General features: G+C 29.7%; 2 protein-coding genes across 2 annotated transcripts in view; both read right to left on the bottom strand.

Moving 5' to 3' along the window:
- The window catches only part of LOC111630845 (polycystic kidney disease protein 1-like 2), a 48,099-nt gene extending 33,631 nt beyond the window's left edge, over positions 1 to 14,468 (bottom strand). Inside the window, exons 1-10 of the mRNA XM_023375008.1 lie at positions 14,211 to 14,468; positions 12,917 to 12,999; positions 12,706 to 12,836; positions 11,429 to 11,552; positions 10,896 to 11,063; positions 8,569 to 8,797; positions 7,994 to 8,226; positions 5,711 to 5,935; positions 4,990 to 5,052; positions 2,600 to 2,715 (exon numbers count right to left, since the gene is read on the bottom strand). Coding sequence (XP_023230776.1) covers positions 2,600 to 2,715; positions 4,990 to 5,052; positions 5,711 to 5,935; positions 7,994 to 8,226; positions 8,569 to 8,797; positions 10,896 to 11,063; positions 11,429 to 11,552; positions 12,706 to 12,824 — 1,277 coding nt within the window. The 5' untranslated portion in view covers positions 12,825 to 12,836; positions 12,917 to 12,999; positions 14,211 to 14,468. The remainder of the gene's footprint in view (positions 1 to 2,599; positions 2,716 to 4,989; positions 5,053 to 5,710; positions 5,936 to 7,993; positions 8,227 to 8,568; positions 8,798 to 10,895; positions 11,064 to 11,428; positions 11,553 to 12,705; positions 12,837 to 12,916; positions 13,000 to 14,210) is intronic.
- A 1,662-nt stretch (positions 14,469 to 16,130) lies between these two features.
- Positions 16,131 to 26,838, bottom strand: part of LOC111630844 — a 45,781-nt gene continuing 35,073 nt past the window's right edge. Inside the window, exons 14-20 of the mRNA XM_023375007.1 lie at positions 26,044 to 26,228; positions 23,620 to 23,816; positions 23,214 to 23,480; positions 22,987 to 23,135; positions 22,736 to 22,901; positions 21,233 to 21,399; positions 16,131 to 16,297 (exon numbers count right to left, since the gene is read on the bottom strand). Coding sequence (XP_023230775.1) covers positions 16,169 to 16,297; positions 21,233 to 21,399; positions 22,736 to 22,901; positions 22,987 to 23,135; positions 23,214 to 23,480; positions 23,620 to 23,816; positions 26,044 to 26,228 — 1,260 coding nt within the window. The 3' untranslated portion in view covers positions 16,131 to 16,168. The remainder of the gene's footprint in view (positions 16,298 to 21,232; positions 21,400 to 22,735; positions 22,902 to 22,986; positions 23,136 to 23,213; positions 23,481 to 23,619; positions 23,817 to 26,043; positions 26,229 to 26,838) is intronic.

Below are 26,838 nucleotides of genomic sequence, written 5' to 3'. Positions count from 1 at the left end.
GGTCGTTCGCACGCCTCTTCTTACGGTAGCGTTGAATATTTACGGCCTCAACTATGACGTCACTCCCCACTAACCCCCTGTGGTGATTGTGCATCTCCTGTACGTAGCGCGCTTACTCTAAAATCTTTTTCCCCAACTTTAGCAAGTATCCTATCTGCACACCTCCCTTCTTTACCAAAAGTATGTAGTTTTTCTCCCTCGGTATCGTATACCTATCATCGACGAAGACGTCACGGGTAAGACGACACCTGGGTAAACATTGGCATCATTTAAACTTCTTCTAACCGACGCTCCACAGTGTACCCGAGGAAGGCCTATTAAGAAGGCCGAAAACGTTTGTACTCCAGTTAATAAGGCTAGAAATTAGTGAGAAAGGTTTTGTGCTGTTAGACTAGTGTAATGTTATTTGTTTAATTATTGTACGATATAATGAATAAAATATCTAATTATTCTTAATATAATGTTTTACTATATCGTCCAGAAAATTGTTTTTTGCCCCCAAATATAAATTGCTACTAATCGCCCCTCAACATGGAAAAACGCCCACATGGGGGCGATATCGCCCCTGTTGAGAAACACTGCTCTACTGTATATATAACAAAGTTGGGCAAACACTAAAGGATGAAATAAAATAATATATTTTCCATCAGTTCTAATAAAAATGAGAACATCCAAAATAAAATGTGTGTCATTTACTACAAATTATGCTAAATTCTAAAATCCAAATGTTTCTAGTGCAAAGTAGATAATCATTTCAGTTATATGTATGTCAAGATACATGGAAATAAAAAATGCAAATATAATTATTATTCTGACAGAATTAAATACAAATATATATAGTCCATTCACTGTAATTTTGTGCATGAAACAAAGAAGTGGTTATCTCATCACTGAATGCTACAAAATGAGACAGATAATGTGGAGACATTATCTGTCTCACTGTAGATGCAACTGTAATGTCATAAAAATATGAACATCTGTTAATTATTGGGCTGCAATTTGAAAAAAATTGTAGACCTATAAATTCTAACTGTCATCTGTCCATCCGTCCTTCCTTAATCTCAAGAATAGAGTTTGATATATGACGGTCAAGACCACATATGGAAAGCTTGAGGAAAGGAGGCCCCGATTAACTATATACACACTTCTGATGTAAATCAGAAGTCATGTTATTTCAATTCAAAAATTTTCCACTGAAAGCTTTTAGATGACCAGCATGACTCTATCATTAAAGGGAAAGTATGATGTACAGGGGCAAACCATTACTAACTTGAGGTGGAGCATATACTTTAAATTAAATAAATGAAAAATATGATTAAAAATTGCAGCCCAGCATTGCGATGATGTCACAATAAATAATTGCTCATTATAAATTTACTCCTGGAGACAACTTTTAAGAAAGAGTACTGTTTTTTGTGAACTATTTCTTTTGAAAGCATGCTCAAAGTTGTTGTGAATGACTGTATGTTAAACAAATCATAAATATGAAGTTAGTTATCATTTGTATAAGCAACTTGAATATAGGTATATTTTCTTTATTACAGTTTTGTAACAGAAATTCAAAGCTATGAAATGTACTATACTTCCTTTCTGTTGATAAAATTGAACTAGCTACCGTAGGCTACTTAATTTAATGAAGTAATCAATATACCTTTAACAGTGATTAAAGTTGAAGAAAAACAAATATTTTTACTTTCCCAGCTGTTAAATATAACAGAGGGAATCAGTCAAAAAATGATCCCCCCCAGATTTTTACATTTTTGGACTTAGGACACCTTGAAACCACCTTGAAACATTAAGAAATGCAAAAAAATTTTGGGGGTTTTTCTGTATGTATTGATGTTAGTGTGTATGGGGGCACAAGTTTGTTCACCCTGTTTGAAGCTTAATAACTCCTGTGCTTTTTGTCGAAAATTTCTGAAATTTTGCAGAGATATTTGTTTATCTGGTGGTTAAAGATCGAGGAGGAAATAATGGAGTTGCGTGTATCTCCAGTAGGGTCAAACTTAATGACGATTTTGCTTGTTATTAGCATTTACAATTTTTTACAAAACTCATCCCTACCCCAAAATTAAGCTTTTTGCCATTTTATAATAGTTAAAAATATAAAAAGTTTTAAAAAATAAAATATAACAACAAATGGCACCACCAAAATTTTAAATGTTGCTGGGAAGATTGAGCAATTCATTGCTGGTTTATTGACTTGAGAAATGGCCTATTTTCGAGCATTAACCAGGCATTGTTTCAATATTACACAGTGTTAAAGGTGTATCAGTTATTTTCTGTAAAAAGATGTTAATTATATGCAAAAAGAATTCAACTTGTATTAATTAAAATATATTTTGTTTAAAAGTCTTCATGAGAGGCAATTTATTTGCTTTTTAAATCTAAAAATCTAGTAAAATTACAGATTATATGTGTAATAGGTACACATTTAAAACACTTAAAAGTATCTAATTCTTGATATTTAGAAATAAATTTAATAATTAATAAATTCTGAGTATAAATCTAAATTAAAAATAAAAGTAAATAAAGTATATTGCAAGAAATTTAATGACCAAGAATAGTTTTTCTTACAACAATTTGTAAATTTGCTTACCTTGGTACAGCCATAACAAATACATCAATTGCTTTCCTTTGTAAAATGGGACGTTTGTCATCTATTAACATTCGAACGCCTGTTTCATCATCATCTCCAGATACAAGAAAAGATACCTACATTAATATGAATGAATATTGAAAATTAAAAAAATATATTTTTGAATTATTATGATTTATTTTGAATTAAGTAAATAAATTATTATTAAAACTCAAGCAATACAGTATATAAATTCATTTATTGATTAATAGTAAACTTTAGCATAAATCTTCAGTATGTATTAAGTATTTTCAATGCCCTAGTTCAATTTGTTTAGAGGCATTATATAGATAGATATAGAACAAAAATATTAGTAATGAGCAATGAGATGAGACCTCTAAGGCAAGACCTTGGCCAAGTATACCCATGTGGAACGTAACTGATGGAAACATGTTTTTGCAGCTCAGTTTTTTTTTTTTTGAATATACAAAACAATTAAGGAAGTCAAAAAGTTTATATACTGTACTATTTTTGTTAAACCTAGACTAACATTTTCATGTCTAGTCTCAAAAATAATTTCTTATGGATAAATGCTTATTATCTAAACTGACCAGATTTTGGTAGACCCGATAAAGGATATCCAATGTCCTCTTATTCCTATTCCTTCATATGCACATGCACACATCCTTCTTACCAGAACACTTACATATGTCATAGTTAAAAATAAGAAAGCTACAATTTAATAAACAGCAAATTCCAAAAACCTTACAATTTTATTTTTATTAAATTAGTTTAAACATATGCTATAGGATTCTCAATAGTGTAAGCTGCATACTTCTCAGATGAATGTATCATTTGCAGCAGTGATTTGCTAACCTGCAAAACTTGTAAAACCAAGCTGTTTTATTGAAGATATTTTGTGATATTAAAAATAATTATTTACATTATTATTTATTTCAGCAAACTCCATGTACAGCAATATATGGCATCAATATTCTATTTTCCACTTTTGTTTGTGGAAAACTGCCTGCTTAATTATGTAGCAAAGTGTATGCTACCAACCAGAAGGATTGGGATAACAAAAAATTTTATTTATGGCCTTACCTCACCTCTATATCAATAAAAATAACAACTAATGAATGGCTGCAATTGTTTACATAGATATGCATGTTTTTAAAATGAATTGGGATTCTAATGAGAGACATTTTGACATCCAACAATAATTCAAGATGACAGGAAATGGGGTCAAAATATAGGCTATCATTTTTAAATATATAATCTCTTACCTAACAAGCAACAAAATATTATACACATAATTATCTTTCAATAATGGAATTATGAGAAAAGAGAAAATATTTACTTCTTAGCAGGGCTGCGAAGTTGGTAAAAAACACTCGACTCCGACTCCTGATAATTTTAATAGGCCAACTTTGACTCCGGCAAAATTAAATACCAAGTCATTTTATGGGAGGCACGGTTGGAGTAATCCATCTTTAAGCAATTTGAAATGTTCAAAATGATATCATGAAACTACTAGCTACTTCACAATAATATGCTGTCTTGCTAGCCACAGTGCAAGATGACTAGTGAGACACCATATTTTCATGCTATGTATTGTCTCCAGAAGGTATTGCACCAATTCCAAAGCAGATTTGAAGAAAGAGGTATCAGGTTGAAAGAAACAGAGTCATCCTCACAAGTAATCTCCCCATTGCAGAACTGAAAACAAAAGCAGAAAAAACTCAAAGTCAAAAAAGCATGTTGCACAAAACTTACTTCTAAGCAACAAACCCAAGAAATAAAAATCATCTGCAAGAAAGCAAAAAGCACCACTTCTCACTCACTCAGAATGCAAACAATCTGTTGATTACCAAAACCTCTGAGATGATTCTAATGATATGGAAGATTTTACTGACAAATCAGATATTGTGCAACACCCTTTGCTAGGAATATTGAAATAGAATCAGTGAAATTAAGCCAGGAGACTACTTGGTCATGCACATGACAGATGATAAGAGAAACATCAAGAAATTCATTATTGTTGTTCTTTCAGAGAATGAGTCTGACAGTGAATCATACACTGAAGTTCATGTTAAATTTATATGAAAATACAGAAATACAGGCAACATACTGGTGTTTCCTGAAGTCAACGATGACAGTGTGATATATGAAAATGAATTATTGACAGGTCAACACAGTATCGTTTCTGCAACATGCTAATATAATGTTCCAATAAAATGAAGACCACTTGAATTAAAGTAAATTATGCTATTCAGAGAAGAATTGCATGTAGTTTCCTCTTTTCCCCAACACAGTTTTCATTATGTGTCTCTACTTGGGGCTTAGTGAAAAAACTGAAAACATATAGAAAGTTGTCTGTTATACTCATCCCCTATGTTCATTTTGGTAACCTTTGTTNTTTCATAAAAGTATTTGTCATTTATATCATTGTCAGGTAGTGGAGTAACTCCTATCTATTGTTCAAAGTAAAAATTATAATTTATTAAAATATTTACTATCAGATTTAATGTACAGGATCTTCCAAAAAGAATTCTACCTTTTTAAATTACTGTAATTATGTTAATTACTACCTGAGAAGTATGATATACACCAATCAGTAGAGTAACTGTATGAGTTTCATCTCCTATCTGCATTCAAACATTTTTTTCTACTGCCTCTAAGAAGTGCTATAAACAAAACAGAAAACAGGTGACTTTGCAACAGAGAAGGCATTTTGGATTGTCCTGGACTTTTCCCCTTGAAAATGCATCCTTTCTCCTGAACCTGTCAATATCATTGAAGAATGGATAAATCTTACATGGTGGATCAATCTGAAATTGACTGAAAAACTCATGTTGCACAACTAAGAGTGATTTTGGCTTTATGAACTGCAAAACACCAAATGCCTTCTCTGTTACCGACTTGCCATTTTCATTTACGCTCTTTCTTAGTGGCAGTAGACAACAAGATGTCTGAATGTAGATGGGTGATGAAACTGGATGGTTACTCTATTGATTGGTGGTGCATCACATTTCTCATATAATAATTAAGATAACATAACTAGACATTTTAAAATAATACCATTATTTTTTAGAAGATTTTATTTTCCCTGTATTTTCATTCATAACTTACTTTTTCTAAGTCTTTTCTATCTTTCCATCTTGCCCAAATGAGGATAATTATATAGATACAGAAAGTGACAATTAATGTAATATAAATAATGATATTGTCACCAAAATCAGCGTGAGAAAAAACATAATCGAAATTAATTGTGTTTGGTGCAATAACAAATCCTCCACCAAACAATGTTAAATGATTGCAATGACAACAAGTTAAAAGAACATTAACTGAAGCGACCTGAAATATAAAAAATAAAATAAAAATAAAAAATTTTATATCAAACTTTAATATTAATTAATAAGATAATCTAACAACTTTGTTCAATTTTTATTTCTCAATAAACATCAACATGCTATAGGCATCCCACACCAAAATAAATTTATTTTATTTATATATTGCTATTCTTCTGTAGGAAACTATTAGTAAATTGTAATCTAGCATCTTCTCTCAAGCTTGCTGCACACTACAACAGATCAAATCAGAATTTCTAGAATAGGAATATTTTTACAAACAAAAATAAATTTTGTCTGTATATTAAGATCAAAATTTTTATTACTTACAATTTCTATTTAGAGTTTCATAATTTCTTTTCATTCATTTTCTTCCAGAGTTAATATTTGTGTGAAATGTCATAAATAATTGGATACTGCTGATTTTAAATTTATTAACTTCTCATCATCAATCATTTTGAGTAAAAACAAAATATATCCAATCAATTACAAACAAATAATTTCCAACAAACAGAAACAAGCATGTGTTTGAAATGAATGACATGACACAATAAAAAGAAGTTATCAGCATACCTGTACATTGTTTTGGAGTCAATCAAAATATTCCTCCTCTGAAAATTGATTTCAATCCAAATAAGTGTGCAGAATTCAATTAAATGCTTATTATTAAACAATTCTAACCATTCTGATCCACTGTAGTTTGCAACAAGCTTTAATCTTTCTTTTTCTAGATGACTGTTGATAATGAGTGTATACTCTGCAAATATTAGAGTTTTTGCTTGAAGATAAATAGTTTGAATTGATTCTCTTACTTCTTTATTTTTAAATAATAAAAATTCTCTCTTATGTCATTTTTTTTAAATAAAATATTCTAAACATTATTAAATTCACTATATGAAGATGATGAACTAGCCACTGTGGTTATTCAGTTGAATTAATTAATGCACCTTTAACAGTAGGCGAAGTTAAAAGAATGCTAATGAGTTGAAACTGATCCATTTTGTTCTATTGGCATTCTTTTAACTTCACACATTATTAAAGGTGCATTAATTAGTTCAGATACATATACTATTGATATATTATAAAAATTTCTTTTGAAAGATTAATAAAACAAAAAGAAATGAAAGTTTTCTTAAAATTATTAGATATCTAAAAATTTTAAGTTTGCAAATAGTTTTTATTTAGCTTAAAAATAAAATACCATATTNATTTTCATCCCAGTGCTGTGGATAGAATAGTTTCTGCATTTTTATTCATTTTTCGTTGCTTCAAAAACCTATGTCATCCTATATGCATAAGCGAAGGATTCTTTGCGTTTTTGCAATAATTCTTGTGAACTATGTGTTGCATCTTTTACTGGATGCTCACCCTCTGGTGTTTAAAAACAAAAGTATTTTATCTGGGTCGTTTCAATCGTTTTTGTGTATTGTCAGGAGTAAAGGTAAATAGAAATAGGAAAAGTTGAACTGAATTCCAATTGAAATTAAAAAAATCACACGGGGAGCCCGATAAAGTTTTAATCCATTCCTACTTGAAAATAGATGATTATTTGGAAATCAGAATTCAGAGAAACTCATAAGTGTAATTGACGGAGAGTGGACTTGACTGTTAAGAACTGGCAAAAAAGGTTCCCAATTGTCCAACTTTACATGAACAAATTATGTTGTCAATTTTACAAGATTTTTCCTTAAAGTTTAAAATGCCAGTAATTTTTGTGGACAATGTATGCACTTACGTGCATTTGACATTTTATTTGTGATTAAATGAAATAAAATTAAATTGTATTAATAAATTTAATTTTCTTTATTTTGATATTTAAAGTCACACTTCGTCCTATATGCGAAATCGTCTTATGAGTGAGTAAATACAGTAATCCAATTCAAATATTAATTTTAACGATAATAAATTTATGTTTATATAAAATCTTTCTAGAAATGAATTTTGATTAAGATAGCAAATTATTATAACACTTGATTGCATAATTTAACATTAAATAAAGTTAGTAAAACTAGCAGATGAACCCAGTTAAAATTTACTGGCACACCATTGTATGTTATGAACTTACTTCACATCCATTGGAAATCCAAGAATTGTTATGAAAATAATAGCAACCAGTTGTATAAATCCGAATATAATAAGTGAAAGATTCATAATTTCTCAATAAATATGCAACTGCTATACTTTTTGAATCTTTACTTATTTCATCTATTTTATGATCTTCAAGAAGAACCAGACACAAGCAAAATGTCTTATTCGGCATTGGTTCTTTATTTATTCTTATCATCTGATGATATACATCTAGAAATATAATTTTATTTATAATTATTAAACAATAATAAAATAAAAAGGAAAAAAATATACAGGTATGTGCCACTTAATGACATAAGTTCCATAAGATTATGATGGGGCTGAAAAATTTGTAGCTGCTTGCACTTTTTTTATGTTTAGATATGTATAGATACATAAATACTTACCATTGCATTACATATAGCTTATATCATTAGTAGATTATATCATACAGATTTGTCTAAGTACACTCTTTGTTGTTGGCTTAATGACATATTTCTCAGAACATACTCCCATCATTAAATGGTGCAAACCTGTTTATTTGTTAAATAATTTTAATTTTTTAATAATTACCATTTTCTAAATTTATTTCCCTTAATTTATATAAACCATCGTAGCTAAATAAAGAAGGTTTTTTGCCAGTTTTGTATATTATAATAATTTTATCATCCATATTTTTTATAGTTTTTATGTCTATGACTACAGCAACGTTTTTAGTTGATACAGTTAGACAATGGCACATAATTGATCTCGTATCTTCAAAGTTTACTTCTTCAAATGGTGGAGAAATTTCTTTTGTTTTCTTAAGGGAGAAAAAATACAATTTAATTAAATATAATAGTTGCTTAAATATCTTGTTTATTTTTTATAAAAAACTGTAAGCTATTACAGAGAAATAGTATATTTAGAATTATAATTACAAAAGTAAAATAAGTCAAACTAAATTTCCTATAATAAAAATAAGCATTTCCTAATGATAAAACTTGAACTAGTATCTATTTAACAATTATAACTTAAATATATGTAGCAGTAACAATTGCTCTCTTATGAAATGTTACTCAATTTTAGAACTACACAGTACAACAAATATGATTATAATTTGAAGAAAATGTTTCACAAAAATTATTACAAATAATGCACTCCTCAAAAATGAAATTACAACACCAGAAAGGAATATGCATAGCCACATTCAAATTGCAGGACCAGTAGAGGTGTTGCATATGCAAATCAATAAATTAGCACACACATCAGTCAAGTGGTACTCAGTTTCAAACTATAAAGACCAGCAACTAGCTTGGGCCATAAATACTATCAGTGACGATTTGCAACAGCTGAACTTTCAAAGAAGCATATAAAATGCCTTGCATATGCAGTGAGCTGAATATCACCAGTTAATAGCTAGGGAATGAGATCATACCCTAGAGCTGTGTAACCTTGATTTGTCAATGCATGCAGTTGCCACCTGTGTTGGGCATGACATGAGTACAATACAGTGATGTATGATACAATGGATGCAGGAACATCTGCAAACACATCAAAGAGGAAGTGGATTGCACTGACTCATGACAGAGCACACAGATTGGCAGATTTTCTGAACGGCTTGTTGGGACCTGTTCGTCCAGCACGTAACATCTGAATCCACCTGTCACCATCAACAGGTGCATCTATGTCCACACAAACCATTCACAACAGGTTGCATAAAGTTGGGCTGCATGCACAGCAACAGAGGTGCCATTAACTGCTTGACACAGAGCTGCATGCCTGGTGTAGTGTTATCATCATTGCAACTGGACCACTGGAATAGCAACAGATATTGTTTACAGATGAATCCCACTTCTGTCTGTGGAGGAATGATAACCATGGATGGGTGTGGCAGTATCCCGGAAAACGCTACATCCCAGCCCTTTTTGTTGAATATCATACCTGCTTCACACTGAGCATCATGTTCGATCAGCAGACAGCTCTGGTGCACATTTCTGATACTCTGACAGCAGACCAGTACATCACATGAATTGTGGAGCCTGTGGTTTGGCCACTAATGCAGGCCACATCCAAAATGGTGTTCCAGCATGACAGTGCCTGACAGCACTTTGCACAGTGAACTCTCACCAGTGTGAATGGAATTCACATCCTTCCTTGGCTGGCAGCCTCATTGGACCTATCTCTCATCAAACATCTGTGGGACCTTATTCAATGCGAGGTGTACCAGGGACCACTGTCACATACCTTAGACGACATGTGCAATGCAATGGATACAGCTTAGCAAGGGATACCTCAGGCAACCATAAATTGCCTCACAATATAGTAGCCTGTATAACTGTCTATGGGGGCCATATTCATTACTGAATAAACAGGTGTCTGTTGCATAGTTTTGTTGTTTTTTTACTCATTTGCATATCTCTCACCTCTACAATGCATCTAAGTCCTGCAATGTGCATTCCTACATAGTGTTGCAATTTCATTTTCAAGGAGTGTATTTCTGTTAAGGTATGTTAAAAATGTTTTATTTATATCTAATACAGGTGTGTACTGTACTTATTACGGTATAAATAAAATACTGTACCTCCAATAAAACCTATTAACCTATTACTGTTTACTGTGTAGGAACCTCTATATCTTGAAACCTTTTTATTTTAAAATTTTTTCTCATTTCTGTGAGATTTGAGATAGACAGGTTCAACAGTTTATAAATAAATTGTACAGAACATGTTAAGTTTACAAATTTGTCATGTTTTTAAACAGTAATTTTGATTTATTTTTGATTTTGATTAGAATATTCAACAAAGAAACAAACTTGGTTAGGTCAAGTTTCAATTAGTAAGAATGTACTGTGTATATATAAAATAATTTAGATAAAAATAATTTATATTTATTAGAAAGTAAATGAATTTAACATTTACCACATCCTCCCATCGAGGAATACAAATTTCAAATGGTTTTGTAGTATTTTCAATATTGTAGACATTTTGATTTTTATTTGCAATTTCCAACATTAATGTTGAAGTACCATCAGGGAGATTTTTAAGATTTTTCACGTATGAATTAGTTAAAGAATTCCATTTCATAGCCTAGAAATATAATGTAAATACAATATTTTATTAGAAAATTCAATTGAATAGAAATTACAATTTAATAATAAAGTATATACCATACATATTATCAAGAAACTATATATATATATATATTATGATTCTGTATATATATACAGAATCACATGACATTTTTTGAAGAATAACTTCAGCAATTGATAATAATTCAATTTTTTAATTACTCTAACTAAAAATAATTGGTAACAAGCAATTATTTATTGTGACATTATCACAATGCCAGGCTGAAATTTTCAACCATCTTTTAATTTAAAAAAAAAATCACATGTTTCCCAGACCAAACCAGAAGTTAATCACATTATTTAAATTTATAATGTAAAACCAACCACAATTCCTATATCAGAGAAATCCTCTTCAACATCATTAAAGAATGTATCCAAACCATCTGGTATTTTAACAATTGCTGATCCTTGTGATATATTGAGTTCAGAAAGTTCCTCCATTCTGCTTCTAAAAAAATAATAATAAAAAAACAGGATAAATACTTGCACGTCTATATAATATATATAAAAATTAATTAATTAATTGTTTTAAACTATAAATGATATTTTTTTATTTTTAATAGAAACTATTCTATTTTTAAAATTTTATTTCTAAATTGAACACAAATCATAAAATCAGAATTGAATGTATAGAAACATTAATACAGGAAAGCCTTGTTAATTCAAACTAGGATAGTTCAAAATCCTGTTAGTTCATAACTGTACATTTGTCCTGGCTCAAAATAGAGATTTACATGTTAAGGTATACAGTTAGTTTGAAATATGGCTACTTCAAAATTTGAAATGAAAATTCTGTCAGAACTGTGATATGTTATGTTAACTCATTTGTTTAGATCGAAGTGCATTCATACTATAAGAGAATAATATACCAAGAACAACTCTGAAATGTCCTCTTTAATACATCAAATTTCAACTAATCTTTATAACTTGCTTTATTTTAATAAGATGCATCATAAAACTGATAAAACAATAACCTAAATAAAGTGTCCTTCACTAGTCTTTTGGTGAGCAAATATGTTCACAAATTAAAAAGAAATATTGACTAAATAACTACTTTTAACAGGAAAACAATTGAACTTATTTCCCAAAGAAGCAGTTATAATATGACTGATTCCCAAAATAATGCTTCCTTTTAAACTTGTAGTGGGTGAGCCAGTTTATTAAGTAAACAGAATTGAGATTCTGGTGGGAGAAATAAGAAGGTTTCTGAACAATCTCCAGAATAATCTTTATTTCTCCCACCAGAATCTCAGTTCTGTTGGGAGAAATAATGATTATTCTGGAGATTGTTCAGAAACCTTCTGTATCACTCCCACGGTATTTATGCTCTTCAAGAACAACAACTTAACTAATTCTCAATCTAATAATATATCTCCTTAATACAATTAAGATAATCATGTTGAGTAAAAACAGAAAAAAACAATCTTCAAACTGGGACTTAGAAGAATTTGGAAATGTTTGTCAAATTCTGAAAAATCCAGGAAAATTGACAACTTTACTAAAGCAACGTGATTTATTTATACAAAATAAGTTTTATAATTAGTTTTAATACAAATCAGTTGAGTGAAAAAATTTTTAATCTGATATTTTATTAATTTTACCTGTTAACATATAGATGAAATCCTGATTCAGTATTAATTAACCAGGGAGGACTAGTAACTAATAAAGTTTCTAAAATATCTAGTTTTAAGAAATTTAATATATCATTCATTTTCTCCATTGTTTTCTCAGACTGAAAATAAAAAACATCAATTATAATATTTCATAAAACTATAATGTAATATAATATACTTAACTAAGTTTAAATATTACCAATTTATCAGACTCATTTATTGATTCATTTGTATATTTTTCTTTCAAATCATGTTTAGTTTCATCTGCACTTTTTTCTTCAACTAACAAATAAAAATATCATTAATAAATAATTTTTTAAACAAAAGTTTAAAGAAAATTTTATTAAAATTTAATTAAATTTTATCAATGACAAAGCTAAATTTATTTTTCTCTTTAGATAAAATTTTAATATGTTAATTCTTTTGATCATGGCATAACTGAATGATTAGTCTAAACCAGTGGTTCTTCAAAGCATGCCCTTAGAACTACTAGTAGTCTGCAAACATGTGCCAGATAATCTTTGGACTTGCCTAGTTATTTCTTTTAAATGCAATTCTATGCTGTTTAGCCACAGAAAGGAATCATTTTTATTCATAAATTACTTCTTACATTAGGTTATTGAATAGAATTAGATTTTTCAAAATTTTTTAGCAGGCACCTAAGGTAATTTTTATGGGATAATATGTGGATGAAGATATACAGTAATACCTCGACTTACACGAACCCGGAGTTACGCGATTTTCAAATCTTGTCGATTCGTCTTTTGTTTGAGCAGCACGCAGCTCTTGATTATTCACTCCCTCCACACTATTGTTCAGCTTACATATTCGGATGTGTCGCACGGAATCAACGCACAGTTACAATTTATTTTGTGTTATTTATTTCTGTGTTTGTTATATCTACGGAGACTTGAGAGACTCTATATGGTGATTTTTTGTAACCGTGAATGAATCAAAAAACGGGATAAGATTAACAAGAACATTTATTAGCTTACATACATCTGACTTGGATTTTACACAAATTGAGAAATTATACCCCGACTTACGTGGTTATCGCTTGGTCCCACCTATCACGTAAGTTCGGGGTATCACTGTATGTGATCTATTGTGGCTTGAATTAAGTGGTCTGTGGACTATGTAACTTTGAAAACCATTAAGCTACACAAACAGCATCTGATCTTAACAGTATATTAACAGTATATTTTATACAAGGTTGATCAAACAAAAAATTTATTAGTGAGGAGTGGACTTAGTGTTATTGTTCAGGAATTTAAAAGATAATATTTTAAAGTCTATGGTAGCAGAGAAAAATGAGCAGAATAAACATAACAAACTTATGACATTGTTAAGTCTACTCCAAACAAGTAAATTTTTCATTTAATCATCTAACATATTAAGATTTATGTTAGATGTTAAAAAATATAGATCTACACAAGAGCAAATATTTAGCTAAACTAAAACAAAAACTTCACAATTTGAAATACACTTCTTACCAAAATATATAAAAGGATTTGGTTGAGTGGCATTAAATTCAAGATTTTCTTTGGCTTCTTCTAAATCACTTCTCAATTTAAGATTGCCACTTTTCTTTTTAGCAAATGTCTAAACAAAATTTTTAAAAATTTCAATTCAATTACTACATACAAGGTGATTCTCTCACTAGGAAACCCAAACATTCTGCAATAACTGTTTTATTGTTTTATGGTCTTCTATGAAAATTTATCTTCTATCTTGTAAAACAAGGTCTTTCTAAAGCAATGTTAAAAAATTCCATAAAAAATCATAAAATAATAAAAAAATTATTGAGGAATGTTTGGATTTCTTAGTGAGAGAATTGTCCTGTGTAAACTAAAATGAAAATATAATAAAATATTAGAATCTCAGTTCTAAGATATACATTTTTTACATTTAATGACTCTATAATCAAGATGTGCCATTTAAAATGTCTTCAAAAAGATTATATTATATTGCAGCATTAAAATGAAAGCGTACTATGTGTGCAGAAAAGCACAGAAATAGTGCATAACTTCTTAATTTATATGAGGGTTATGTTCACAATGTTTCATGCAATTTAAATTTAAGTAAATAATATATAGAATCTATATAATTGTGAGAACCTGGAGGCATAAAGACAAGCACCCATTCTTAAATTTGGAGGTTTTTCTGGATTTTATTTAATTAAAATAGTTTTTGGCAGAAACAAATCATATGATTATTCATTCTCTCATAAAATGGTAAGAGAAAAGGATACAACACTTTCCATCAGTATTTCAACTTCTCATGGAAAGATCTTATCTCATCCATTGATGAAACAGCTGCCTATGCAAAGATTTTGCATCCCATCAGGTGGGAAAGACTTACCCCCCAATTGGAGGAGAGCCGAAGATAAAAAGGGCAGAAATCCCAGGCTCAGGTCGGACTCTCCCCTTGAAGCTTGTAGGCCAAGCTCTAGTCCATCTCTTCTGTGAAAGCAACCTCCAGGGAAGATCCTTGATCACTGTCCCAATGTTTGAATAGACTGGATCCGAAGACATCTATCAATTTACCAGAGATATTATACTCAGATTGATGTAAACTCTCTCAGTTAATTAGAGGTATAAGTAGCTAGTTTGTTGATAGATATATTTTAATCTCCTTTTGTTTTCAACCACTACTTTATTTTATTTATTACACCTTTGTTATTTGTTAAATTGACTCTGCTCTAAATGTATTTTGATGGTCACCCTGTTGATGGACTAAAGCAATCAACAGGCTTTTCCTGCTCAACAGGCTTTCCTGCTTTCAGACTTTTCCTGCTCAAACTACAACCCCTCCTATTTGAATGCATCTTTAAGAATAGATTTGTATAATTGCAAGTTAGGATGTGCCTTTTAACTATCCTAACTGGTATCAGGAGCCTGACGTCTCAAACATTCCCCAATCTTGGAGATAAAAATAAAATATATAGCCATCCACTGACAAAGTGAGCAGGCTTCATGAGTCTGATGCTGCTAAAAGGGTTTAGAGCAATAACACTCTAACCTGCAGATTCTCACATAATTATACACATTATAATTATATTTTCAGTTTAAAAAAAGGGTGCAGATCAGATCTATACAATTCATTCAATCAAAGAAATATGAAAATGCTTAAAAATATTAAGGGGTCCTTAAATGTTTAATCAAAATTAAACATTTATTTCATCAAAATGTCTAAAAATAAAGTCATAAGACTAAAACAAAATTTTATTGACATGCTTTAGTTCAAATGTTCAAATAGTGCTGTTACAATACTTTTATAAAATTATTCTTAATAGATGAGTCATGAACAGAGTTCTTCAAAAAATATGTTATCACTAATATGGATAATTGTTATTTGCATACTTCTCCATNAAAACATTAAAAAAATTACATTAAAAAAACATTATTATTTTTAAAATCATAAAAAAATAATATTTTTAATGTTTAAAATTCTATACCAATCCCTCTTTATTCATGGGTGCATCCATTGATAGCATACTAAATGCACCAGAAATTACCATTGAATCTTCTACTGTTACTATAGGTAATGATAACAATGATTTCATTACTTCATTATTTTTCTGAAATATAAATTAATTAGAATTTATTATTTAAATTTAAAAACTTTCTGATAAATGTAAATTATTATAGATTACAAATTATGTTAATAAATACCATTTGCATCATATTTTTTTTTATTTTATGGTTTAAGATAACTTAAATTAAAAAACCTTCGAACACAAATACTGGAATGCATATAAATTAACACTCAAAAAACCTTAACAGTCCAGTACTGAATATTTAATAGAAAACAAACGTTTTTAACTGTACTTTCGGTCTTCTTCGGGTTTAAAAAAAAAAAAAAAACTAAATATTTAATACAAAACGTTTGTTTTGTATTAAATATTTAGTACTGGACTGTTAAGGTTTTTCGAGTGTTGGTTTAAGTTAATATCTCAAAAATCCTTTGTATAATCACATAATATTGGAAGAATGTATTGCATAATAATATAACTGAAAGAATTATAAGTATATACATATTTAGTTTCAATATTTTCAAGTAATCCAGATATTTTATTTACATTTCATATTGCGGCTGTCTCTTGTTGACTTGTATGATGAGCATATAGTCCAACAAGCAATAAGGTTTTCTAACAAATTTTATTAAGAATTTCTGAATAAACAGCTTCAATTCAATTTACATTAAAAAAAAAAAAAAAAAAACTAAAATTGCCTGTTAAGAAAGCAAAAGTAAAAATTTATTAAAAACATTTTTGGCCTATACCAATTAATATGAAGAGCACATCTACTGCAATCTAGATTCAGGATAACCAGATGTAAATGCTGAGCCCAGCTCACTGCTGGTCAATGTAAATTCAGAAAAAGGAAAAAGAAAGCAAAAGTATAAATAAACAAAGATTGCATCATATGGCTGAATAATAAGCTGAAAACATTCCTAATAAATTCTTATTTACTTTACAAGCTTTTCTTTTATTAAAATATATTGTCAAATTTTGTTCATTTCTAAGCCAATTTGATTTATGTTTGAGAAGCTCCCTTAAAAAGAATACTTTTCAAAGCCAAAAAAATTGCTAGATTATATCAGACTATATTAATGCTACTATTAATAATTAAACATTAAGTATTTTACTAGAGGGTTGGCACCTCTTTGATGCTGCTTCAGGATGACACCATTGTGTCCCATTCAATACAGAAACCACGATAGAAAATTGTTTTGTTTTTGAAAGTAGGTCATGCGAGTGACTGCATGTGTAAACGATCAGATTCCAGATGGAAGACTGTGAGACAGCACGATGGAAGTAATGCACTCAGACACCCCTTGAGAACAAAGTTAGATAGATGAATGATGCCAGACCAGATATGGAAAGCTTAGGGGTAGGAGAGTTAACTAATTAACTACATACAAACTTCCAATGAAAACCAAAAGTCACATTATTTCAGTTTAAAAATTTCCCCTGAACAGAGTTAGATGCATAACTGGCACAACTCTATTGCTAACAGGAAAAGCATGATGTACAGGTGCAAACCACCACTCCACACAGCAAGTGCTGTGCGCTACCTGTTACAGTAACGGCATTATGGCACATCTATTTTGAACTATATCATTGTCAAAGTAATTAAGTGAATATAATATATATATATTTAAAATTATATCCTTTTTTGTAAGAACTATATTCACTTTATTAGTTTATTAAATTTTTTGCTAATAGCAAAAAATGCAAAAGCCAGAAACATGCAAAGCCAGAAAATCGAATGTAGACAGAAATTAATTAATATATAGACATTCAATCAATATTTTGGGATAATATTTATGACATTATCTAAGTTAGAAATATGTTAATGTAGCTTCTGAGTTTCGTAGCAATTGGGTTGAACAGTCTAGGTGTGCATAGCAAACAAACAAACAAACAAACATCCTCATTTATATATAATAATTACTTTCTTTTATATTTGCAGAATAGGCTAAAAGTCATGGATTTTTTGTTTGTTGATAATGGAATTTGGGGCCGCCTTGGGGATTAAGAAAAGGGCAACACAAATGAAAAGAGGAACCTCTGCTTCAATGTATCAACCCTGGTTCACAGGATCCTGCTAAATAAAACTTGGGCTGTTCTGACTTGAAGAACTCTGCAAGTGCAGTTTTCATCATCATCAGTGAATTGTTTTCCATCCAAGAAGTGTTGCATGGAATGGAAGAGTTGGTACTCAGATGGTACAATGTCTGAGCTACAAGGAGGAGGCTGTAGAACCTCCCAACTAAGCTCTAGCAACTTGGCCAACCATAACACATGTGGTCTTGCATCATCACAAAGTTAAGTGATGAACTACAGTAAACTGGTCACAACCAAGTGTCTTGCCAATCCAAGTGCAACACATGTGCAAATTTGATCGTGAGAATGCATTGGCAAACTTGACATATTTAAAAAGTTGTATCACTATCTCACTAATAATTTTTCACAGGTATGGGTTGTGGCTGTATGCCCTATTTTCTATATATGTTCATTTAAGTTTAGTTTTTATTTCTTTATTCTTTGTTCCGTTGTTCTATTCCTTCGAGAATTTTCTTTCCTAACCCTTTCCCCTTGAGTGGTGATGACCAATTCTTAGAACAAAAAGAAAAGAAAGAGGCCTGAAGACTAAGGAGTGGAGTAACAGACACTCTTGGCTTGGATGTCAATAGGAAAGAACATGAAAGGTCGTGTTTCTGCAGCAATTGAGACAAGAAGAGGTCCATACAAGATAACAAGGAAAGTTTGGCAAAGAGAGATCATCCTTTTTCACAAGAAAAAAGACCAGAGTTGGCATCCCACCCAAGATTAATGCAAAGACCAGGTACCCACTTTCTTCTAATCCAATTTCTTATATTTTTTATATCTATCACTTCCCTTCTTCCATAGTATTAAGTTAGCTTTTAAGCCTTAGTCATAGTTTGTTTTACTTCAATCATAAATATTATTGGTACATATTTTTTACATTGTAAATTGTTGTTCCCCCACTTTTGTTAATAGCAAAAAACTGTATTATTATTATTTTGATTGAGGGGATTGGAAACCTAAAGAACTTTGTTCATCACAAGCAAAAATAAAGATATTGTTTCTTTTTATGTATATTTGTATGTTTCTTTTTTGTTGGGGTATGTACTTTCGTATGTACATCACAGGGTTGGCTTCCACCAGCTGACACAGTTTGTCTCCGATAGGATGGAAGACTTTCTTGAGTATGGCTTATCTTTGAGTTCATATTGCTCAGCTTCAAATTTACTGAACCAATCACAGATTATAAACTTGGAGATGACATTCTTGCCAAACAATTTCACCATATGGCAATAAGATTCAGCTGCTTTTATACAAAATTGAAAATTGCAAGGAACACATGTGCAAATTTGATCAAACTTGACGTTTAAAAAATTGTATTGCTATACAGAATATTTTTTTCACTTATGATTGTGCATCTCAACACCCTTCATTTACATACTCCATAAGAAACTTCTAGAACCATCTTTCAGAGAACAATTTTGAATAATCTAGAGATGTTTAGAAAATTTCAGAAACATTTGCATCAACCTAATGCAATAACTTTGCTGAATGTTCGAGCGTTTCTAATTTAAAATATGTTAATTAACTATTAACTAATTCAGTATGAATTAATATACTATATAATAGTTGATATTCTTAGATTCACTTCCTTAATATACTGTGTATATATATATATATACACACAGGGTGTATCAGAATAACATTTTAAAAATTTGGGGGATTGTAGAGGATGAAATTTTGAACGTTTTGATATAAGGATCCCATAGCCGGAAATATGATATAACATTTCTACAGTGGCAGGAAGTGCTTGACCGCCCTTTACTTTGGTAGTTACCCTTCCGTCCATTGACGTCATGTTATTGTTCTTGACTTCTTTCTCTGAGGTTATGTAAAGTCCCTTGTGTACACAATACCAGTAGGAACAGTTCATGAGCTTACAGAGTGCATCTTTACAGCATTTAATACCATCAGAGGGGAGTGTGGCATCTTATGGAGAGTTGGACAAAACATGGTTCGTCGTTGCACATTATGTAATGAAGTTGGTGGTCATCACATTGAACATTTACTCTAAAGTAGTGCAGCCACTGATTTGATGTACAGTTTGATTGCACTGTACTATTTTGTCAATAAAATTTATCATAAATACTGTATTTTGCTGTTTCATTCAGCATACCGACTGCAAAGTGCAAAGTGCTGTATAGAAACTTTATATCACATTTCCTGCTATGGGTTCCTTATATCAAAACATTCAAAATTTTATCCTCTACAATCCCCCAAATTTTTAAAAAGTCATTCTGATACACCCTGTATACTCAAATATGTACTCCATTCAATATATGAACATATATATGTTCATATATATATTGGATTATACATTAAATGTATCAGTGGTATAGCCAGAAACTACAAATAGAAAGATGCAAAAATTTTTACCTGTTTTTTTTATTATAAAATTTATAATAAGACCAATTACTTTTTTATAATGCTATTTCCAATTGTCTTTTATTCTTGGCCATTATGTTAATCACCTCACTGTTTTTTCATTTTTTTTTAAAATTTGACAAATTTTTTTTTTTTAATTTTCTTTAGAGGGGTGCACTCACTCACTCCCTTGTGATTGCACTATCGAAATGTATATTTACATATTTTGTATATTTTCATTCAGTATATAATGCCTATTTGTATATACATTTTGTAAATTTTATTCAAAACAAAAAATGTTAGTGCTAATATGATTCAAAAATTAAATGTTTAGGAGTAGCACGGATTAATCAAAATTTATAATTTTTAAAAAAAAAATAATTTTTCATTTAATCATTTAAAAAAAAATTAAATGTTTAATTTATTTTTTGTGTGAATGATACTATTTTTTTTAATTCTATTATAATAAAAATTAATTTAAAATTTTATTATTTTCAAAATAAATTTTTAAAAAATCTAAAATATATCTTATTTTACCTTTATAGCTAATTCAAGAAAATTGTTGTTTGCATCTTCTATCATTTCTGCAATTTCATTTCTTGCTTGAATTGTAGTATAACTTGAATCTATTCCCGTTAAGTTTTTATATTTATCCCATGTCTGGTTAATTCTAATCTCTCTTCTTAATTTACTTTCTTTGTCTTCTGTAATAAATTTTAACTATTTAATGTTTGTATGTATTGCAACTGAAAGAGAGTAACTTTTATATATATATATAATTTATGTTTATACAAATTAAGTTAAGTAAAGAACAATTCCTACATAATGAGAGTTTCACAAAAAAGTAAATTTAAGTCTATAACATTTAAGGATAATGCACATGTGATGTAGTAACAAAAACAGAAATTGATAGCACTTTGTTGTCACAATCATGATATAAACATGTACACAACATCTACAGCTGATTACCATATTTTTTGTTTTAAGGCAATATCCTTAAATTCATAGCCTTTCTTTTCCTGTCATAAACTAAATAATAGCATTCTATCTTTTGAATAAATGCTTTTGTATTAAATGACATTAAACAAATCACCTCTTTTGTGTGTCCTGGTCTGTAGCAATATTGTCAAAGATTCTTCTATTAAAGTAGCATATGATTACAAATGATCTGTTTGTTATTGGCCATCAGAAATGCAACTTGCTGATACACAACATGAAAGCTGAAGCTTAGCTATCTTTTGATGCTCAAATAAAAAATGATGCAGAATCAAATTTTGTGGCATCAAGTTTGTGACATGCTTACATCCGATGATTATTGATGAGGAGTAAAGGGGAGTCTTTGATGATGTAAGATTGCACTTATCAATTTTTTTCTCCCCAATCATCATAAAATTGAAAATAAAACCATTTGAAAAATACACAGGAATTAACTTCTGTCTGATGATAATTAGATGAAGAGGATATCTTGATTTTGGATGACTAATGATGACAGTAGAGGGAGATCAAAAAAGAGCAAATTTTTGCTGATGTAATACTTGAGCAGCCAAAGTTATATGTGAAAAATAATATATATGTGAAAAATAAGCAAATTTAAGTGACTCACTAAATTGATAAATCTTTATTTTATTATTATATAACTATTTGGAAGATAGTCAACTATTAACATCTTAATAGATAGTCAACATCTTTAAATTTCACTCACTGTTAAAGAAGCATTAATCAATTCAGAAATGTTTAAATCTTTCTTAAAATCTAAATAATAAGTATCAGTAATTTCTAAATATTATTTTGAAATTCATCAATAAAATATAAATATCTAATGATTTTTCACATACATCTACCTGCTTTCATGAATTTGCTTGAGAATGGGAACCTTGAAAATATTAGAATTTAACTAAAACATTTTTCAAATTGATCTCCAAAAAAGCAGATAAATGTACTTGTTTGAGGAATTTGAAGAAATAAATTTATGTAGATAATCATTTTTAAATTAAAATATTTTTTAAAAACAAAATATGATTTAAATAGTAATATATTTACCAAAAGGAGGTTTGTTCAAGTTTACATTTTCATTATATTCCATAAAAACTGATACATATGCTAAAATTATTTGAGTTACACGATTAATATCTGAGTTATTGAAGGCTAATTCAAGAGAACGAGTTTCATTCCATTGTTTAAATTCATCTTTTGATGGGAGAAGTGTCTAAATATCAAATAATAAATATCTCAGTTTTTGTTTAGTTTATTATTTCTTTATAAAAAAAATAGCTTTAATATAAGATAAATACCTTTATTGAGTGAACAAAAATTGTTGTTTCTGCTCCATAATGATCCACTGCACTAACATATATATCAAGTAAACCATAAGGAAGAACAAGCACAGTATTTGTAGAAACTCCACTCCATAATAAATAACGAAAGTCGTTATTTTTCTGTGCTGAAATCAAATTATTTAAACTTTATACATTAAATTTTAACAGAAAGAAAAATAAAATTTAAGAAATAATATACTTACAATATACATAATAACCTTTTAAAGGTAATTCATCTGGATCTGACCAATCAGAACAAGTAATTATGTAATTTTCAATAAGAGCATATCCTGTTTCGGGTTTCAATTTACAATTGCCTGCTGTTGGTGGTCTGTTAATTCTGAGTATCAATTTTGCAAATCCTATTACTTCATATTCTTGTATATAAGCTTTCACAGTTACATTTATAAATAGGTATTTTGGATATAGTTCATAAAATAATTCAGTAACAGCAAGACGTTGATGATAAACTATAAAATAAAATGTGCGTCAACTATTTAAATTGGGAACAATAAATATGCATTTTATTTTAGTATTTAATTTTATTATATTTAATTATTTTACTTTTAAATAAAATTTTATTTTAAAACAGATTAATTCTTGAATTACCATATACAATATCAGAATAATTTGTTAGTATTATAGTTTCTCCTGTTTCATAATTTCTCATTATAATTTCCCATTCATATAAAATTTTAGTGGCATCACGACAAGTCCCTTCACAACGAGCTTGAAATTCCACAGATCTTGGAGGATTTAAAATAAAACTGTCTGGTAAAGGATTGCACTCAATCTCATTCCTGCATCTATAAATATAATTAATAATAAAACAATTAATCTAAAATTGAAATTATTATGTTTTAAGTTTGTTATCATTTAGAATACATTTATTTAATTATATTCCAACTTTAATTTTACATAATTTTGTTTTACAAGACATATTTAAACATAAGAAACAAAATTACTATTCTATATAGCTATGATAACCAAACTGTGGTTGTAAGCTGCATGCTGCAGCTCCCATATACTTACAAAATTTCTTTTTTAATCAACTTGAAATATACTACTTATATTTATGTAATGTTTTTGTAAGTTTGCTGACTATTATGTAATATGATACACACAATATTTTCAAGTTGTAAGCATAACTTATAACTTGAACAGGCAAACTTTAAACAGCTATTGTATCAACTACAAACCCTGTAACCTACTATCAGTAATGATAGCAAAACATTGATATGTTTTTACATTAAAAAAGAAACAAATTAAAAAACCATCTTCAGGCATACTAGAACAGAACAGCCAACAGACTCACTGTTGCTTGGAAGTTTCTCTTAAATCTATTGCAACAATCACTGTCATCTTAGCTTCTTCCTTTTATATAGATATGCAAATTGCTTTTGGTCCTTATGTTACAATATATGACTATGAATACTAATTTTTGGCTCTACGGAAGACTTATCACACACTACTCACATAGAGTTGTGGCGATATGCCATATTTTTATATATATGTCTTCAGTGTTAAGCCTAATATTAAGTTTCCTTAGTCTTCTGTTCTATATCTTTTTTTTCAAACTTTCTAATGGTCTTTCCTTCCTGCTGGTGGTAACATGTTTTCAGAGAACTACACCGAAAAACAATAGTGTGTAAAAATCCTGAGGTGAGTTGGGGAGAGAGATAACCATTCTTGAGCTATCGTTCAGGAGAAGCAGATGGAAAAAAGAAAAGGTCCAGGTTGTCGCTGAGTGAGATGTAGAGATCTTAGGTTGTCTGCAGGGAAATGAATGAAATAGACGGACATTAAAATCAAAAGTTTGATGAATACTTAGGAATCATCAGATCTGAGATAGAGATAAAGACAGTGAGAAGTGAATTCGGCACAAGTCCCCATTTTGAGAAGAGTGAAGACCAAACAAAGGAAAAACCCAGGTACCCCACCAGCATTCTTTTCTTTTCTTATTATTCTTACCTCTCATCTCATCCTTTCCTTCTCTTTTTCTCCTTTAGAATATAAGTTAGTTTAAGTTAGTTATAATATTTCGGGAAAATATCTCAACAGGAAAGAACCATTGTCGCAAAAACGTGTCACCCTCCTTTGTTCATAAAAAGATCTATCACAGCAAATCTTATATATATTGGAGTCCTAAGGATCCTATAAAATCTAGTGTATATAGGGGTATATATAGGGATCCTAAAGAATTTAGGGTATATAGGACCATGTGAACAGTTAATAAAATATTTTATTGTGTACTATCTTGTATTGTATTGTTTGTCCGCATGCTCATCACAGAGTAATCACACAGAGGTCGGTAGACACAGGTTTATTATGACGACAATATGCATTTCAAACATGTTGTCTGTCCCTCTTCAGCTGTATTTGTTACAAACTGTAACAATTAGAATCCTAACAATAATCTTAAGAGTCCTTCTTTGTTAGAGATTTACACTGTAGAGACAAAAAGTTCGAATTTGAATCCTCACCACCCTCTTTCCTTACAGACTTGAAAATTCATCAGAGATCTTCATTCCACTATTAAAGTATTCCCTTGAACCTTCACTTTCCAATCCACTATGATAATTTTTCACTTCCTCTTGCTCATCTATTTGGTAACAGCTTCCTTGCTCATGATCCACACTTCATACATGCCACCTCCTTGTAAAACCCTATTTCCATCAATCCTTTCTTCTGTTTCCCTGGAAGCTTAACAACCATGCTGGTCATTTCATCATTTCTGAGGGGAACTTGTTAGGCGTAAGACACAATGCTATAGCTATAGCATTCCTATTCTGCTTTAGTCTGCTTGAAGATAACCCATTACTAGTTTAAAAACATTCAAGATTTACATTTTACAAATAGCTAGAAGTGTTGTGTTCATTTATGACATATTTAAACTTTTTTAATACAAGTTTAATAAATCTGTTTTATAAAATTTTATAATTTGTCTTATTAAATTAATTTTTTCTATATTTTCTTACTGCTTAAATTATATTCAAATTAGATTTAACTCAAAAGCTGTAATAAATTTATTACCTTAATGTTATTGGAGGTGAAATTTCCTCAATTAATTCTATCTGTAAATGTCCTCTTGCAGTTTTGTTTTCATTTTGCAGAACTGCAGAAATTTTGTAAGTAATGTTTGGACCCCAGAGCCATTTTGTATCAAAATATAATTCTTGATCCAAGATTATTGAACCTAATAAAAATAAATATGTTAACTGAAATAATTTATTACAGCATTATGTGCAACAAAGCTTACAGAATTAAATTCATTATGGAAAACTTAAAAAAAATCGAATAATTATTTTAATACATCTACAACAGCCGTAAATGATCGGGCTATAATTTGGATAAATAATTATAAATTAGAAATGAATTTGGCACTAGAGTGAGGCATTAGGCGCCATTTCTTATTAAAATTAATTTTAATAAGAGATGTCGCCTAATGCCTCACTAATGCCTAATGCATTTCTAATTTATAATTATTGTGTTCATTTATGTATATTCACTGTTGATATAACACCATTGAAACCCAATATGCTAAGCNAGAGAATGGGCAGAAGATGTCTGATGTTGCTGGGCAGTATGGCTTGAACAAATCTACAGTAGAGCGCAGTTCAATCTTATCTAAGAAAGTTACAGTATAATAAAGAAGACTCAAGCAGCTAAAGAAGTAACAAAAATCACATCTGAGAAATAAAGAACATTGAAGAGCTCATAACAGAATCTGAAACGGATCTGATGACAGAAGAATGCCAAGAAATCTTGAATGAAGAACACCAAGAAACTCAGTGAAATATGTTTTATTATGAAAAAGAGGATTACTGC

This window comes from Centruroides sculpturatus, unplaced genomic scaffold, assembly GCF_000671375.1.
Source record: "Centruroides sculpturatus isolate CEXI.00-Female unplaced genomic scaffold, Cexi_2.0 scaffold6, whole genome shotgun sequence".
Taxonomy (NCBI): Eukaryota; Metazoa; Arthropoda; class Arachnida; order Scorpiones; family Buthidae; genus Centruroides; species Centruroides sculpturatus.
The sequence above is the reverse complement of the archived record's forward strand: the minus strand, read 5'-3'. Positions and strand labels throughout refer to the sequence as shown.